The following is a 13,381-nucleotide window of genomic DNA, read 5'->3' as shown; positions in this document are numbered from 1 at the left end:
ATTGTCATTAAGGTAAAACTGCTCATGTGTTCAATTTTGTACTTGCATGGGTTTAGGATCTAGGGGCACACAAGTTAGTATTTTGCCCTGCTTCCTGGGCAGGAAATTTAGTGAGCTGAGGTCTGAAGAATGTCAAAATTTCAAGGACATTTCTATAGGAGCTGCTGATGGTATTCAATTCACTCCAGACTGAGGACATCATCTGAGCCCTTTTCAGCAAGTTCATCTCAGTGGGTATGAGGCTTGGGGCAAATCCTATGGAAAGCAGACAAAAAATTAATGAGTCAGACTAGAAGAAAAAAAAAAAACCTCCCAAGATAAGCTGGGAAGCCTGGGGCCTAAGGGTCAAATATGTACATTTATCTATCTATCTGCCTACCTACCTATCTATAATGAGCCTTGGGTCTGTTTTTAGCATCAGCTGGTATGAACTATTTTTGTCTTTTCCCTTCAGGCTGCCTGAGTTCCCACTCAGGAACCTTGAACCCTTACAGAGTCCAGGCCAGAGAAAATCACTCCAGTTGCTGTGTTCCCCAGGGACGCCTTTGTTTTTAGGCTTTCTCCACATTACACGCTTCTGCAGCATTCATTATCTAGAGGAATCCAAGGGGAAGCCTCAGAATTGCATACTGTTTTGGGAGGGATAGGATCACATTTTCAGCTTGTAACAAATCTATATGCACTGTTGCCCAAGGCTAGTCTTATGTGATAGTCATTATGCCTGAAACTCACATTGTGATTTGCCTGAGCCCATTGATATGGGAGGAAAATATGGGATCTTTTTGTAGATTTCAGCATGGGAGAGACAACTGTATGTAGTATAGTGTGAGTTCTGAGATGAGAAGACTCTTCATTGAATGACTTTGTGCAAATACCTTAGTGTCTAGGGGTATTAGTTTCCTTTTTGATAAAATAGGGATGACAAATATTGCTTTTCCGGGGTTCTTAGAAAGATTGCATGTGATTTAATATAACACAGTATCTACCATTCACTATCCCCTTGTGTCAAGCACGTGATCCTCCCAGCAACCCAGTGAGTCACACAGCATGATCCGGATCTTACAGATGAAGACAAAGAAGCTCTCTCTTTCTCTCTCTTTTTCTGCTCAGTCGTGCCCGACTCTTTGAGACCCCATGGACAGTAGCTTGCACCAAGCTCTTCCTTCCATGGGATTTTCTAGGCAAGAGTACTGGAGTGGGTTGCCATTTCCTTCTTCAGAAAGAAGCTCTAGGAGGTAGCATTTGTCTAAGGTCACAGAGGTGGTGAGTGATGGAGGCGGAATTTGTTTCAGAAAGTTTTACTTCTGAATGCAAGCCCTTAATTACTAAACATACAGTTACATCATGAACAAATGTCTCAAAATATTCATGATTGTTTTTACTGACTCCATGGAATAAATTGTCATCTCCTAGTGCCAAATGGTACCTTGACTTCGGACAATATCAAAACCACTATTGCCATAGAATTTATATATGCTTTGGGGTTTCCTGTCTTTCAGAAGGCTATGACTTTTCACTTTAAATTCTTATACAAAAGATTGAGATTGTTTTGTATACATTTTTTTCCTCTCAGGCAAATATGCTAAAAGGGGAAAAAAGCTTGCCTAGGCTTACTCAAAATATGAGTGACAAAGCCTGCAGCAGCTGACTCATTAAATCCTGAGGTGAATTGAATTCCCCATATAGCTATTCTCATGAGAAGGAATTCCTTTGAATATAATGTGGAACATGCTACAAACCATTGGGCAATGAATACTTATCGAAGCCTCTGAGAGTACAAAACCACTCTAGTTGAAATCTATCTCTTCATAATCAAGTGTGGCTAACCCTACCTCCTTGCCTGCTTTTTTACTATTTTATGCTGAAATTCTAGTGGGCTTCCCTGGTGGCTCAGAAGTAAAGAATCCACCTGCCAATGAAGGAGACTTGGGTTTGATCCCTGGGTTGGGAAGATCCCAAGAAAATAGCAGAGAAGGAAATAGCAACTCACTTCAGTATTCTTGCCTGGGAAATCTCATGGACAGAAGAACCTGGCAGGCCACATTCCATGGGGTTGCAGAAGAGTCAGACACAGCTTAGTGACTCAACGACACTGAAATTCTAATACAGTGAAAGCCTTTAGTGGCTTCTTAATCTACACTTCCCATAGGCTCATGGGAAGTCAGGAGGCGGATGGAAGGAAATGGAGTCCTATTTCTTTTTCAGCATTCCTTGTGGACAGATTTTCAAAAAAATCTGTAATATGGGAGGTAAAAACTTTGAGCACAAGTGCTACCAACTTTTCTACCTGATGTTGTGTAGAGTGATCAACTTGGTATTTGGCCTGGAAATTGAAAAGCATGGCACTCAACCTGAGTGAGGCTGGCAAGAATGTGTCTAAGTCTCAAAGCTTTCCTAGTATTTTTCAAAGGCTGTAAGTTCTTGTCAGAGCTAAGCGGAATGTCATGAGTATCTCATCATGCTGTTTCTGCAAGGGCAGATCATAAAGGGGAGGGGGAGAAGCAGGGAGCTCATAGGAAGAAAGCCGACTGTACTGGGAGCCTTGCAAGGAGCATTAGTACTTCCTTTTGGAGCTCACAGACCCAATCCCATGGGCAGGGTCCTCCTAGCATTTCACTTCCTGGACAGACTGAAAAAGATGACCTTTAAGGCCTGGCCATAGTCCCAGTGATACCAATTCATAGGAAGTAAATAGCTGAGTAGCAGGCTAACTTTGTGATAAATGCTTTTGCCTCCATTGCCAGGCCTGAGCTCTTTTCCATGAGAGCTTTTGTTGATGCCAAAAGCTTGGCCTCTGTGCACTGGTGCCAAAATGAACCTCAGAGAGAGAGTATCGAGTGAAGTAGCAAAGAAGAGCTTTATTGCTTTGCCAGTCAAAGGGGGACACAGCGGGCTCCTGCCCTAAAAGCTGTGTGTCCCAACCTGGGAGGATTTGGTGAGGACTTCCCTGGTGGCTCAGACGGTAAAGTGTCTGTCTACAATGCGGGAGACCTGGGTTCAAGCCCTGGGTTGAGAAGATCCCCTGGAGAAGGAAATGGCAATCCACTCTCGTACTGTTGCCTGGAAAATCCCATGGACAGAGGAGCCTGGTATGCTACAGTCTATGGGGTCGCAAAGAGTCGGACACGACTGATACACTTCACTTCACTTCACTTCACTTTATAGTAATAGGTCAAGGGCAGGTTTTCTGATAAGATCAGGGTGTGCGCAGGGCCTGTACTCCTTTTAATCTGGCCTCAGGTGGTCTTCTCTGGTGTGAAGAATGCTGACATCTTCCATTTATTGGGGGGTTTTAGTTCTATAAAGAGCTCAGAAGACACTGTTATGTGTGTCCCTTGAGGGGGAAGCAGGACCCTGCCCCAAGGCTGCACTATTATTTCTCGCCTACTTCTCTCTTGCCTCTGCAGCCCTTCCTTTTCCTTATTGGCAACTGTTTGAATCTGCCCTTTGGAGTCAGGGAAGGTCATGGAGCCTGAAGTCTGTCCCCTACAAACAAGGAATGGGGGACACAGAAAGGCTTCTATGAGCAGAGCCCCGCGGGGTCATGCTCAGTTTTACCGAAACAGCAGATGCAGGCAAGGCACGGCCCCCGCTTTGTGGTGGGGATTAATCTAAGTTTCTAAGTTTCTAACAGTCTCTAGTCTGTTACGGGGCTTAAATAGCCTCTGCTTCATGACCTTGCTATCTTCCTTCCTGGAGAGCTTGCTTCACATGTTTCTTCCCAGCTGTAGAGGATGAAGGGTCAGGAAAATGCCTATGAGAAAATCCTAGGCCATACATCCTGCTGTGTCATCAGGCCACTAGCCTTCATCTCTGTTTTCCCAGCTTAGAGCTGCCACACTCCTGTGCAGAAACAGTCCACGCTGGGTTCCTTCTGAGATAGATTCTTTTGCTGTTGCCCTAGTAACAGAATTATTAAACCATGTTCTAGCCTCAGGAGTATTTATGCTGGTGAGGTAATGTCTGTCGCATCCAGGCTTTCTTTTCATTTCCACTCCCACCCCCTCACTTCAGGCCCCGTGTACCTCACACATAATGTACTCTTCTCCTCCCTGGCCACGGTGCCCTGCCCACCCTTTCCACTGGGGCTGCTTCTGGCTCAGCAACACCCTTTCTCAGGCTCAGAGACTCAGCATTGGTCAATGTCTCCATCAGCTGGCATTTAAACATTCCCATGCCTCCATTCCTAAAACCCACAGCACTACCTGGGCTTCAGCAGAGCACACTGTAGCTGTAGGGCAGTGTCAAGAAATAGATCGAAGAGGAACTAAACAAGGAGAATCCATGATGCTTATCTAGGGACTGGCTGGGTGGGAGGCAATACAGTTCAGTTCAGTTCAGTCCTTCAGTCGTGTCTGACTCTTTGCAACCCCATGGACTCAGCACGCCAGGTCTCCATGTCCATCACCAGCTCTCGGAGTTTACCCAAACTCATGTGCATTGAGTCAGTGATGCCATCCAGCCATCTTATCCTCTGTCGTCCCCTTCTCCTCCTGCCCTCAGCCTTTCCCAGCATCAAGGTCTTTTCAATTGAGTCAGCTCTTTGCATCAGGTGAACAAAGTACTGGAGTTTCAGCTTCAACATCAGTCCTTCCAATGAACACTCAGGACTGATCTCTTTTTGGATGGACTAGTTGGACCTCCTTGCAGTCCAAAGGACTCTCAAGAGTCTTCTCCAACACCACAGTTCAAAAGCATCAATTCTTCAGCGCTCAGCTTTCTTCACAGTCCAACGCTCACATCCATACATGAACACTGGAAAACCATAGCCTTGACTAGAGAGATCTTTGTTGGCAAAGTAATGTCTCTGCTTTTTAATATGCTATCTAGGTTGGTCATAACTCTCTTTCCTAGGAGTGTTTTTTAATTTCATGGCTGCAATCACCATCTGCAGTGATTTTGGAGTCCAGAAAAATAAAGTCAGCCACTGTTTCCCCATCTATTTGCCATGAAGTGATGGGACCAGATGCCATGATCTTCATTTTCTGAATGTTGAGCTTTAAGCCAACTTTTTCACTCTCCTCTTTCACTTTCATCAAGAGGATATTTAGTTCCTCTTCACTTTCTGCCATAAGGGTAGTGTCATCTGCACATCTGAAGTTATTGATATTTCTCCCAGCAGTCTTGATTCCAGCTTGTGCTTCATCCAGCCCAGTGATTCTCATGATGTACTCTGCATATAAGTTAAATAAGCAGGGTGACAATATACAGCCTTGACGTACTCCTTTTCTTATTTGGAACCAGTCTGTTGTTTGATGTCCAGTTCTAACTGTTGCTTCCTGACCTGCATACAGATTTCTCAAGAGGCAGGTCAGGTGGTCTGTATTCCCATCTCTTTCAGAATTTTCCACAGTTTACTGTGACCCACACAGTCAAAGGCTTTGGCATAGTCAATGAAGCAGAAATAGATGTTTTTCTAGAATTCTCTTTTTGATGATCCAGCGAATGTTGGCAATTTGATCTCTGGATCCTCTGCCTTTTCTAAAACCAGCTTGAACATCTGGAAGTTCACGGTTCACGTATTGCTGAAGCCTGGCTTGGAGAATTTTAAGCATTATTTTACTAGCATGTGAGATGAGTTCAATTGTGTGGTAGTTTGAGCATTCTTTGGCATTGCCTTTCTTTGGGATTGGAATGAAAACCGACCTTTTCCAGTCCTGTGGCCACTGCTGAGTTTTCTAAATTTGCTGGCATATTGAGTGCAGCACTTTCACAGCATCATCTTTCAGGATTTGAAACAGCTCAACTGGAATGCCATCACTTCCACTAGCTTTGTTCATAGTGATGCTTCCTAAGGTCCACTTGACTTCACATTCCAGGATGTCTGGCTCTAGGTGAGTGATCACACCTCATGATTATCTGGGTCTTAAAGATTTTTTGTACAGTTCTTCTGTGTATTCTTGCTACCTCTTCTTAATATCTTCTGCTTCTGTTTGGTCCATACCATTTTTGTCCTTTTTCGAGCCCATCTTTGCATGAAATGTTCCCTTGGTATCTCTAATTTTCTTGAAGAGATCTCAAGTCTTTCCCATTCTATTGTTTTCCTCCATTTCTTTGCATTGATCACTGAGGAAGGCTTTCTTATCCCTCCTTGCTATTCTTTGGAACTCTACATTCAAATGGGTATATCTTTCCTTTTCTCCTTTGCTTTACTCTTTTATTCTTTTCACAGCTATTTGTAAGGCCTCCTCGGACAGCCATTTTGCTTTTTTTACATTTCTTTTTCTTGGAGATGGTCTTGATTCCTGTCTCCTGGACAATGTCACGAACCCCTGTCCATAGTTCATCAGGCACTCTATCAGATCTAGTCCCTTAAATCTATCTCTCACTTCCACTGTATAGTCATAAGGGATTTGATTTAGGTCATACCTGAATGGTCTAGTTGTTTTCCCTAATTTCTTCAGTTTAATCTGAATTTGACAATAAGGAGTTCATGATCTGAGCCACAGTCTGGTCCTGATCTTGCTTTTGCTGACTGTATAGAGCTTCTCTAACTTCGATTGCAAAGAATATAAACAATCTGATTTCAGTGTTAGCTATCTGGCGATGTCCATGTGTAGAGTCTTCTCTTGTGTTGTTGGAAGAGGGTGTTTGCTATGACCAGTGTGTTCTCTTGACAAAACTCTATTAGCCTTTCCCTGCTTCATTCCGTATTCCAAGGCCAAAGTTGCCTTGGGTGTTTCTTGACTTCCTACTTTTGCATTCCAGTCCCCTATAATGAAAAGGACATCTTTTTTTGGTGGTAGTTCTAAAAGGTCTTGTAGGTCTTCGTAAAACCGTTCAACTGCAGCTTCTTCAGCATTTACTGGTTGGGGCATAGACTTGAATTACCGTGATATTGAATGGTTTGCCTTGGAAATGAACAGAGATCATTCTGTCATTTTTGAGATTGCATCCAAGTACTGCATTTTGGACTCTTTTGTTGACCATGATGGCTGCTGTTCCATTTCTTCTAAGGGATTCTTGCCCACAGTAGTAGATATAATGGTCATCTGAGTTAAATTCACCCATTCCAGTCCATTTTAGTTCGCTGATTCCTAGGATGTTGACGTTCACTCTTGCCATCTATTTGACCCCTTCTAATTTGCCTTGATTCATGGATCTGGAACATTCCAGGTTCCTATGCAATATTGCTCTTTACAGCATCGGACCTTGCTTCTATCACCAGTCACATCCACAATTGGGTGTTGTTTTTGCTTTGGCTCCATCCCATCATTCTTTCTGGAGTTATTTCTCCACTGACCTCCAGTAGCATATTGGGCACCTAATGACCTGGGGAGTTCATCTTTTAGTGTCCTATCATTTTGCCTTTTCATACTGTTTATCGGGTTCTCAAGGCAAGAATACTGAAGTGGTTTGCCATTCCCTTCTCCAGTGGACCACATTCTGTCAGACCTCTCCACCATGACCCACCTGTCTTGGGTTGCCCCACGGGGCATGGCTTAGTTTCATTGAGTTAGACAAGGCTGTGGTCCATGTGATCATATTGGTTAGTTTTCTGTGATTGTGGCTTCAGTCTGTCTGCCCTCTGATGCCGTCTTTCAACACCTACTGTCTTGCTGGGGTTTCTCTTACCTTGGACCTGGGGTATCTCCTCACAGCAGCTACTGACCTTGGACATGGGGTAGCTCTTCTCAGCTGCTCACCGCTCCAGCACCAGGCAGCCACCGCTCGCTGCTCCAGAGATTAAGGGAGGGGAATTTTAGTAGCTTTTTCAGATAGTTGTGAACATTCATTTTGCATACAACAGAAGAAATGGAATGCCCACTACCAGTACAAAGCGGACAGATTCAGGTCCTCAAGCTGCCTCGGAGAAATATGGGTGAATCTTTACCAAGCAAGGTCGTTTTAAGGCTTGCACATGTCCCGAAGAGCACATGGCCTGAACAGTAAGATGTTTGCCTGAGATGTTTTTCCCAGAAACTGGAATCTGCTGTATCTGGTTCCAGCAATACAGTGCAATGTTTAAGCATATGGGTTTTGAAATTAGTCTAATGGAGCCAGCTGTATGACCATGGACAAGTTTCTTAACCTAAGTCTCAATTTCCCCAAATGGAAAATGGACATGATGACAGTACCTTCCTCATAAGGGATTCTCTGCTCAGTTAAAGATTTTCTATGGCACTTGGCATCACAGAAATATGAACATATTCACTGAACATAGAAATTCATTAAACATGTTGGCTGTGTTGATGAAGATGGTGGAGAAAGGGGAAAGTTTTGAGAAATGGAACTGAGAATGGCTCCTGATTTTGGTGAATCCAGGTGCAGAAGGAACTGGTTGTAAAAACAACCAATGATTTCATTTTTGGGCTTGTTGAATTTGAAGTGGCCTAACTCACTTTTACTGATTCTCACTGAGTGCCAGGAACTATATGAAGCACAGGAAATGCATTATTTCTTGTAATTCTCACAAGTCCTTGAGATAAGTACTGTTAACACACGGCAAGATTAAGTAACCTGCTTGCAGCTATTAGGTAGTCGAGATGGGATTTGAGGTCATTGTGTTTCCAGAGGCTACATAGTTTACCACTATACCCACTGACTCCTAAACCTCTTTACTGCAGCTAAGAACTCAGTCCTTTTCAATTTATCTGCCTATCTATCTGTCTGTCTGTCTATCTATCACCTACTCATCTATACGTGCTTTTAGTGTGAAGTTAGTCTTTGGGGAACATAATGGTTTGTGTGGCTTCTTGCTTAGACAGCACCTTTCCCTCTCGTCTGGGGTCCCTTTGTGTAAATTTGGCCCCTCGCCTGGGAGCTCCTTCTGTGACTTGTGTTCTGACATTGTGCTCAGACTTAGTGGCTCAGCGTGCAGCTTTCACTCTGGTCTTTTGCCCTGTTGCCGACACCCCTGCCTTCCACTCCCAAGCTGGGATCCTTGGTCTTGAAGTGCATTGGCATCTCTGAGCCTCAGCTTCCCTCCTCTGAATGCTTAAGCCATTACGGAATTGCAGTACGCATCACAAGAGATAGACAGCTGTTCCTCTTAGCATTCCCAGTGCCTGGGCCCGAGCTGGGCAGGTGCCACGTGCACTGATTCCTGAATGAATTGATGACAATCGGTTACATATCCTGCTATACGTAATGCAGTGTTCAGTTGCTCAGTTGTGTCCTACTTTTTGCAATCCCATGGACTACAGCCCACCAGGTTTCTCTGTCCATGGACTTCTCCAGGCAAGAACACTGGAATGGGTTGTCATTTCCTCCTCCGGGGGATCTTTCCCCCATCTTCTGCGTCTCCTGCATTGGCAGGCAGGCTCTTTACCACAGAGTCACCTGGGATGCAGGCTCCATTCTTTTTGCTAGACGCTACTGAGATTTCTTCCTCTTCCACCTGTCTGCTGTCCTGGATGATTACCACAATTTATTTTGCTTTGGGATGACTTCTTTAAACTTTTGGATTCAGCTAAATCACAGTGGTGGATGGGATTATAACGTGTGTTGGGTGTATACCCCTGTATACGGTGGGGGAGAAGGGGTGAGTGGGAGCAGGTGTGGAGGGACTGGCAGGTAGAGGTTGGATCATATTTCCTTCGCCGATTTTCTTTCTAATGGGGAAAGATGCTGTAAGATCCCAAAGGACATGAATTTACATGTACCAAAAGCAATCCAGGTGCTATGGTTAAAGCCTAAAGATCAGTGTGATTATAATAGGAGGCAGGGTCTTTGGGAGGCGATTAGGTAATGTGGGTGGAGCCCTCATGAATGGAATTAATACGTCATAAAAGAGGCCCCTTCCACCATGTGTGGCTGTAAGAAGCTTGAAGCCTGGAAGAGGGCCCTTGTTCAAATATTCTAGCATCTTGATCATGGACTTCCAGCCTTTAGAACATGAGCAATAAATCCCTATTGTAAGACACTCAGTCTGTAGCAAATTTTTTTTATAGCAACCCGAACAGATTAAGACACCAGGGTACAATGAGTTGGTTTTTAACAAGAGTTTTCTGTTCTTTTAATAATAATGTTTCAATGTGGCAACTTTTAAATATTTTCCCCTCTATCATTTCCAGGTACTTTCACTTTCAATAACCTGCATATGAATTTCAATGCTATTTAATTAAATCCTAAACCTATAAAAATGGACATTTAATACTCAGAGTAAACCCTTGGTTTGTTCCCTCTGAAGATAAACAGGTGAGATATCTTCCTGACCTAGGAGTTCTAAGATAATTAAGATTAGTTGCCATAGAGAGAGAGAGAGAGAGACAAAAACACATTAAAATGTATCATACTTTTTGTGTTTAGGAAATTCATTTAATTAAATATTCAGGACCATCAAATCTACTCAGACCCAGATACCTATTAATCTGTTGGCCACAAAGCCTCCAGAGTGATCTTTCTGTGTCAGGACACTGTTCTAATTGCTCTACTCCTCTGCTCAGAAACTTTTAATGGCTCACCATTGTCCTGTGGGCAGATGACGGTCAATCTTCCTGACACATGTGAGTCCAGACCTTCTAGGATCTGAGCCAACCTCCTTCCTAAACTCGTTTGTTACCACTAGACCCTTAGGTGCTTGCTGGCAACTGCTGACACAGTGCTCCCTGGTCTGTTTACATTATTAACTCTTTGGATTCTTTTTTGCATATGCTCTTGGCTTTGCAAGTTCCTGTTCACTCTTCAAAACCCAGTTCAAATTTCCTCCTTCTAGCTTACATGCTAGACCTCTTTGGATTCCTCCAGATGGAATTACCCTAGAGTTTCTTGAATTTTGCACTTTATGACAATTCTCATCATAATGCACCATAATTATGCATTTCCCCACTAGATTGTGAGCTCCTTGGGACCCAGGGACCTATTCATTACGTAAATATTTGTATATTCGTGTAGTGCCCAACACTTGTTGAAGGAACTTAAGTTCATGACACTGTGCTGCCGGATTTAAGTTTAAATTTAGGATTTAATTAAATAGCATTGAAATTCATATGCAGCATTATGATGTCATAAAGATTTTTTTAAACCTTTTTTAATATAGATTTATTTATTTTAATTGGAGGCTAATTACTTTACAATATTGTATTGGTTTTACCATTCATCAACATGAATCCGCCACGGGTGTACACGTGTTCCCCATCCTGAACTCCCTTCCCACCTCCCTCCCTGTACCATCCCTCTGGGTCATCCCAGTGCACCAGCCCTGAGCATCCTGTATCATGCATCGAACCTGGATTGGCAATTCATATCACATATGATAATATACATGTTTCAGTACCATTCTCCCAAATTATCCTACCCTCACCCTCTCCCACAGAGTCCAAAAGACTGTTCTATACATCTGTGTCTCTTTTGCTGTCTTGCATGCAGGGTTATTGTTACCATCTTTCTAAATTCCATATATACGCGTTAGTATACTGTATTGGTGTTTTTCTTTCTGGCTTACTTCACTCTGTATAATATGCTCCAGTTTCACCCACCTCCTTAGGACTGATTCAAATGTATTATTTTTAGTGGCTGAGTAATACTCCATTGTGTGTATGTACCACAGCTTTCTTATCCATTCACCTGCTGATGGACATCTAGGTTGCTTCCATGTCCTGGCTATTATAAACAATGCTGTGATGAACATTGGGGTACACATGTCTCTTTCAGTTCTGGTTTCCTCAGTGTGTATGCCCAGCAGTGGGATTGCTGGGTAGTATGGCAGTTCTATTTCCAGTTTTTAAGGAATCTCCACACTGTTCTCCATAGTGGCTGTACTAGTTTGCATTCCTGCCAACAGTGTAAGAGGGTTCCCTTTTCTCCACACCCCTCTCCAGCATTTACTGCTTGTAGACTTTTGGATAGCAGCCGCATTCTGACTGGCATGAAACGGTACCTCATTGTGGTTTTGATTTGCATTTCTCTGATAATGAGTGATGTTGAGCATCTTTTCATGTGTTTGTTAGCCATCTGTATGTCTTCTTTGGAGAAATGTCTGTTTAGTTCTTTGGCCTATTTTTTGATTGGGTCATTTATTTTTCTAGAATTGAGCTGCAGGGGTTGCTTATATATTTTTGAGATTAATTCTTTGTCAATTGCTTCATTTGCTATTATTTTCTCCCATTCTGAAGGCTGTCTTTTCACCTTGCTTATAGTTTCCTTTGTTGTACAGAAGATTTTATTTTAATTAGGTCCCATTTGTTTCTTTTTGCTTTTATTTCCAATATTTTGGGAGGTGGGTCGTAGAGGGTCCTGCTGTGAGCATCTTGCCATGAAACGGTAAAATTATCCTGTTAACAACATCTTACAGACTGGGTCAAAACATTCCACTAGAAGCTGGTAATCTGAGACCCACCAGGAATGAGTGGCATCAAAAGGTTTATGCCAAAGGTACATCATGAACATGTAAGTTTAGGAAGCAAGCGTGTCTCCCTGTTAACATCAGGATTTAAGGCATAAGGCAAAACTCATCATTATGTTCATGGTGAGGGGGGTCAGTGCTAACTGCCCGCAAACTGTGACTCAATTGCTTTTCCCTCAGCTTTTGCATGAGCTGTCTCATCTCTTCCCCAATCCTTTCTATATTCTCTTCTTTCATCCTCGCCCGTGGCTTTCCAAGCCTCTGAGTCATGTCCCATCTATAATGTAGAATGGGCTGCCTAACACGGAACCATCTGCGATTTCCTCTAGGTATACAATATTCACCAGCTCCCAAGGAGAGGGCCAAAGGCTCTCCTTTATTAGCATCTTGCTCTTTTTCATCCTTTTTCTCATTTTCTTCGTTGGCATTTTCCATGGTGAGATTTTTCAGCACTTGTTCCTCTTTGGGCATCATTGCTCCTGAGCCTATCCTTGCTGTCTCCTTCTCCTCCCAACTCCTGCTGCAAAGTGAGTTGCTGCAACACTTGACGTGTAGACCCGCAGACCTGTTCCGCTTGCCGCAGGCCCGATGCCAGCCCGCTGAGCTCAGGGCAGCGGGGAGCTGATCCATAAAGATTTCTGAAGTGACTGTGACCCTGGTCTTTTCTGCAGTGCTGCATATGATAGTTCCACAGTATCCTGTGGAAGGAAATCATCTTTTCATATTGGCAGCAGTAGCAGGAAGCTAAAACTACAGTTCACTGATACTTCTTTGGTTAATGGGTAGAAAGGTCAAACTTAGAGGTCACCAAAGAATCACTTGCTCTGTGATGCTAATAGTGTCTTATAAATGCTTAGTAATGGGAGGTCATATAACGTGGTGGTTAAAACATGAAATTTGGAGTCAAGCAGATACAACTTAGCTGTGTGATTGGCAGCTCACTGAACTGCTTGCCAGTTTTATTATCTGTACAATGGGCATAATTATACTTTAGCCATTCCTACAGATGTTTTGAGGTATTCAGCCATGTAATTAATAGGGTACCTGACATATAGGACAGTGTTCAGAAAAGGTAGTAGCTATTATTTTTGTTTG

At 43.2% G+C, this 13,381-nt stretch overlaps 1 protein-coding gene across 1 annotated transcript; it reads right to left on the bottom strand.

The window, feature by feature from the left end:
- Nucleotides 1-12,209: 12,209 nt before the first annotated feature.
- Nucleotides 12,210-12,771, bottom strand: LOC101109142 (protein BEX2-like). Its single transcript, XM_004003728.6, has one exon. The coding sequence runs from the start codon at nucleotides 12,758-12,760 to the stop codon at nucleotides 12,374-12,376; it is 387 nt and encodes a 128-aa protein (XP_004003777.3). The 5' UTR covers nucleotides 12,761-12,771; the 3' UTR covers nucleotides 12,210-12,373.
- Between the last annotated feature and the right edge of the window lie 610 nt (nucleotides 12,772-13,381).

This window comes from Ovis aries, chromosome 1 (genome assembly GCF_016772045.2).
Source record: "Ovis aries strain OAR_USU_Benz2616 breed Rambouillet chromosome 1, ARS-UI_Ramb_v3.0, whole genome shotgun sequence".
Classification (NCBI taxonomy): domain Eukaryota; kingdom Metazoa; phylum Chordata; class Mammalia; order Artiodactyla; family Bovidae; genus Ovis; species Ovis aries.
The sequence above is the reverse complement of the archived record's forward strand: the minus strand, read 5'-3'. Positions and strand labels throughout refer to the sequence as shown.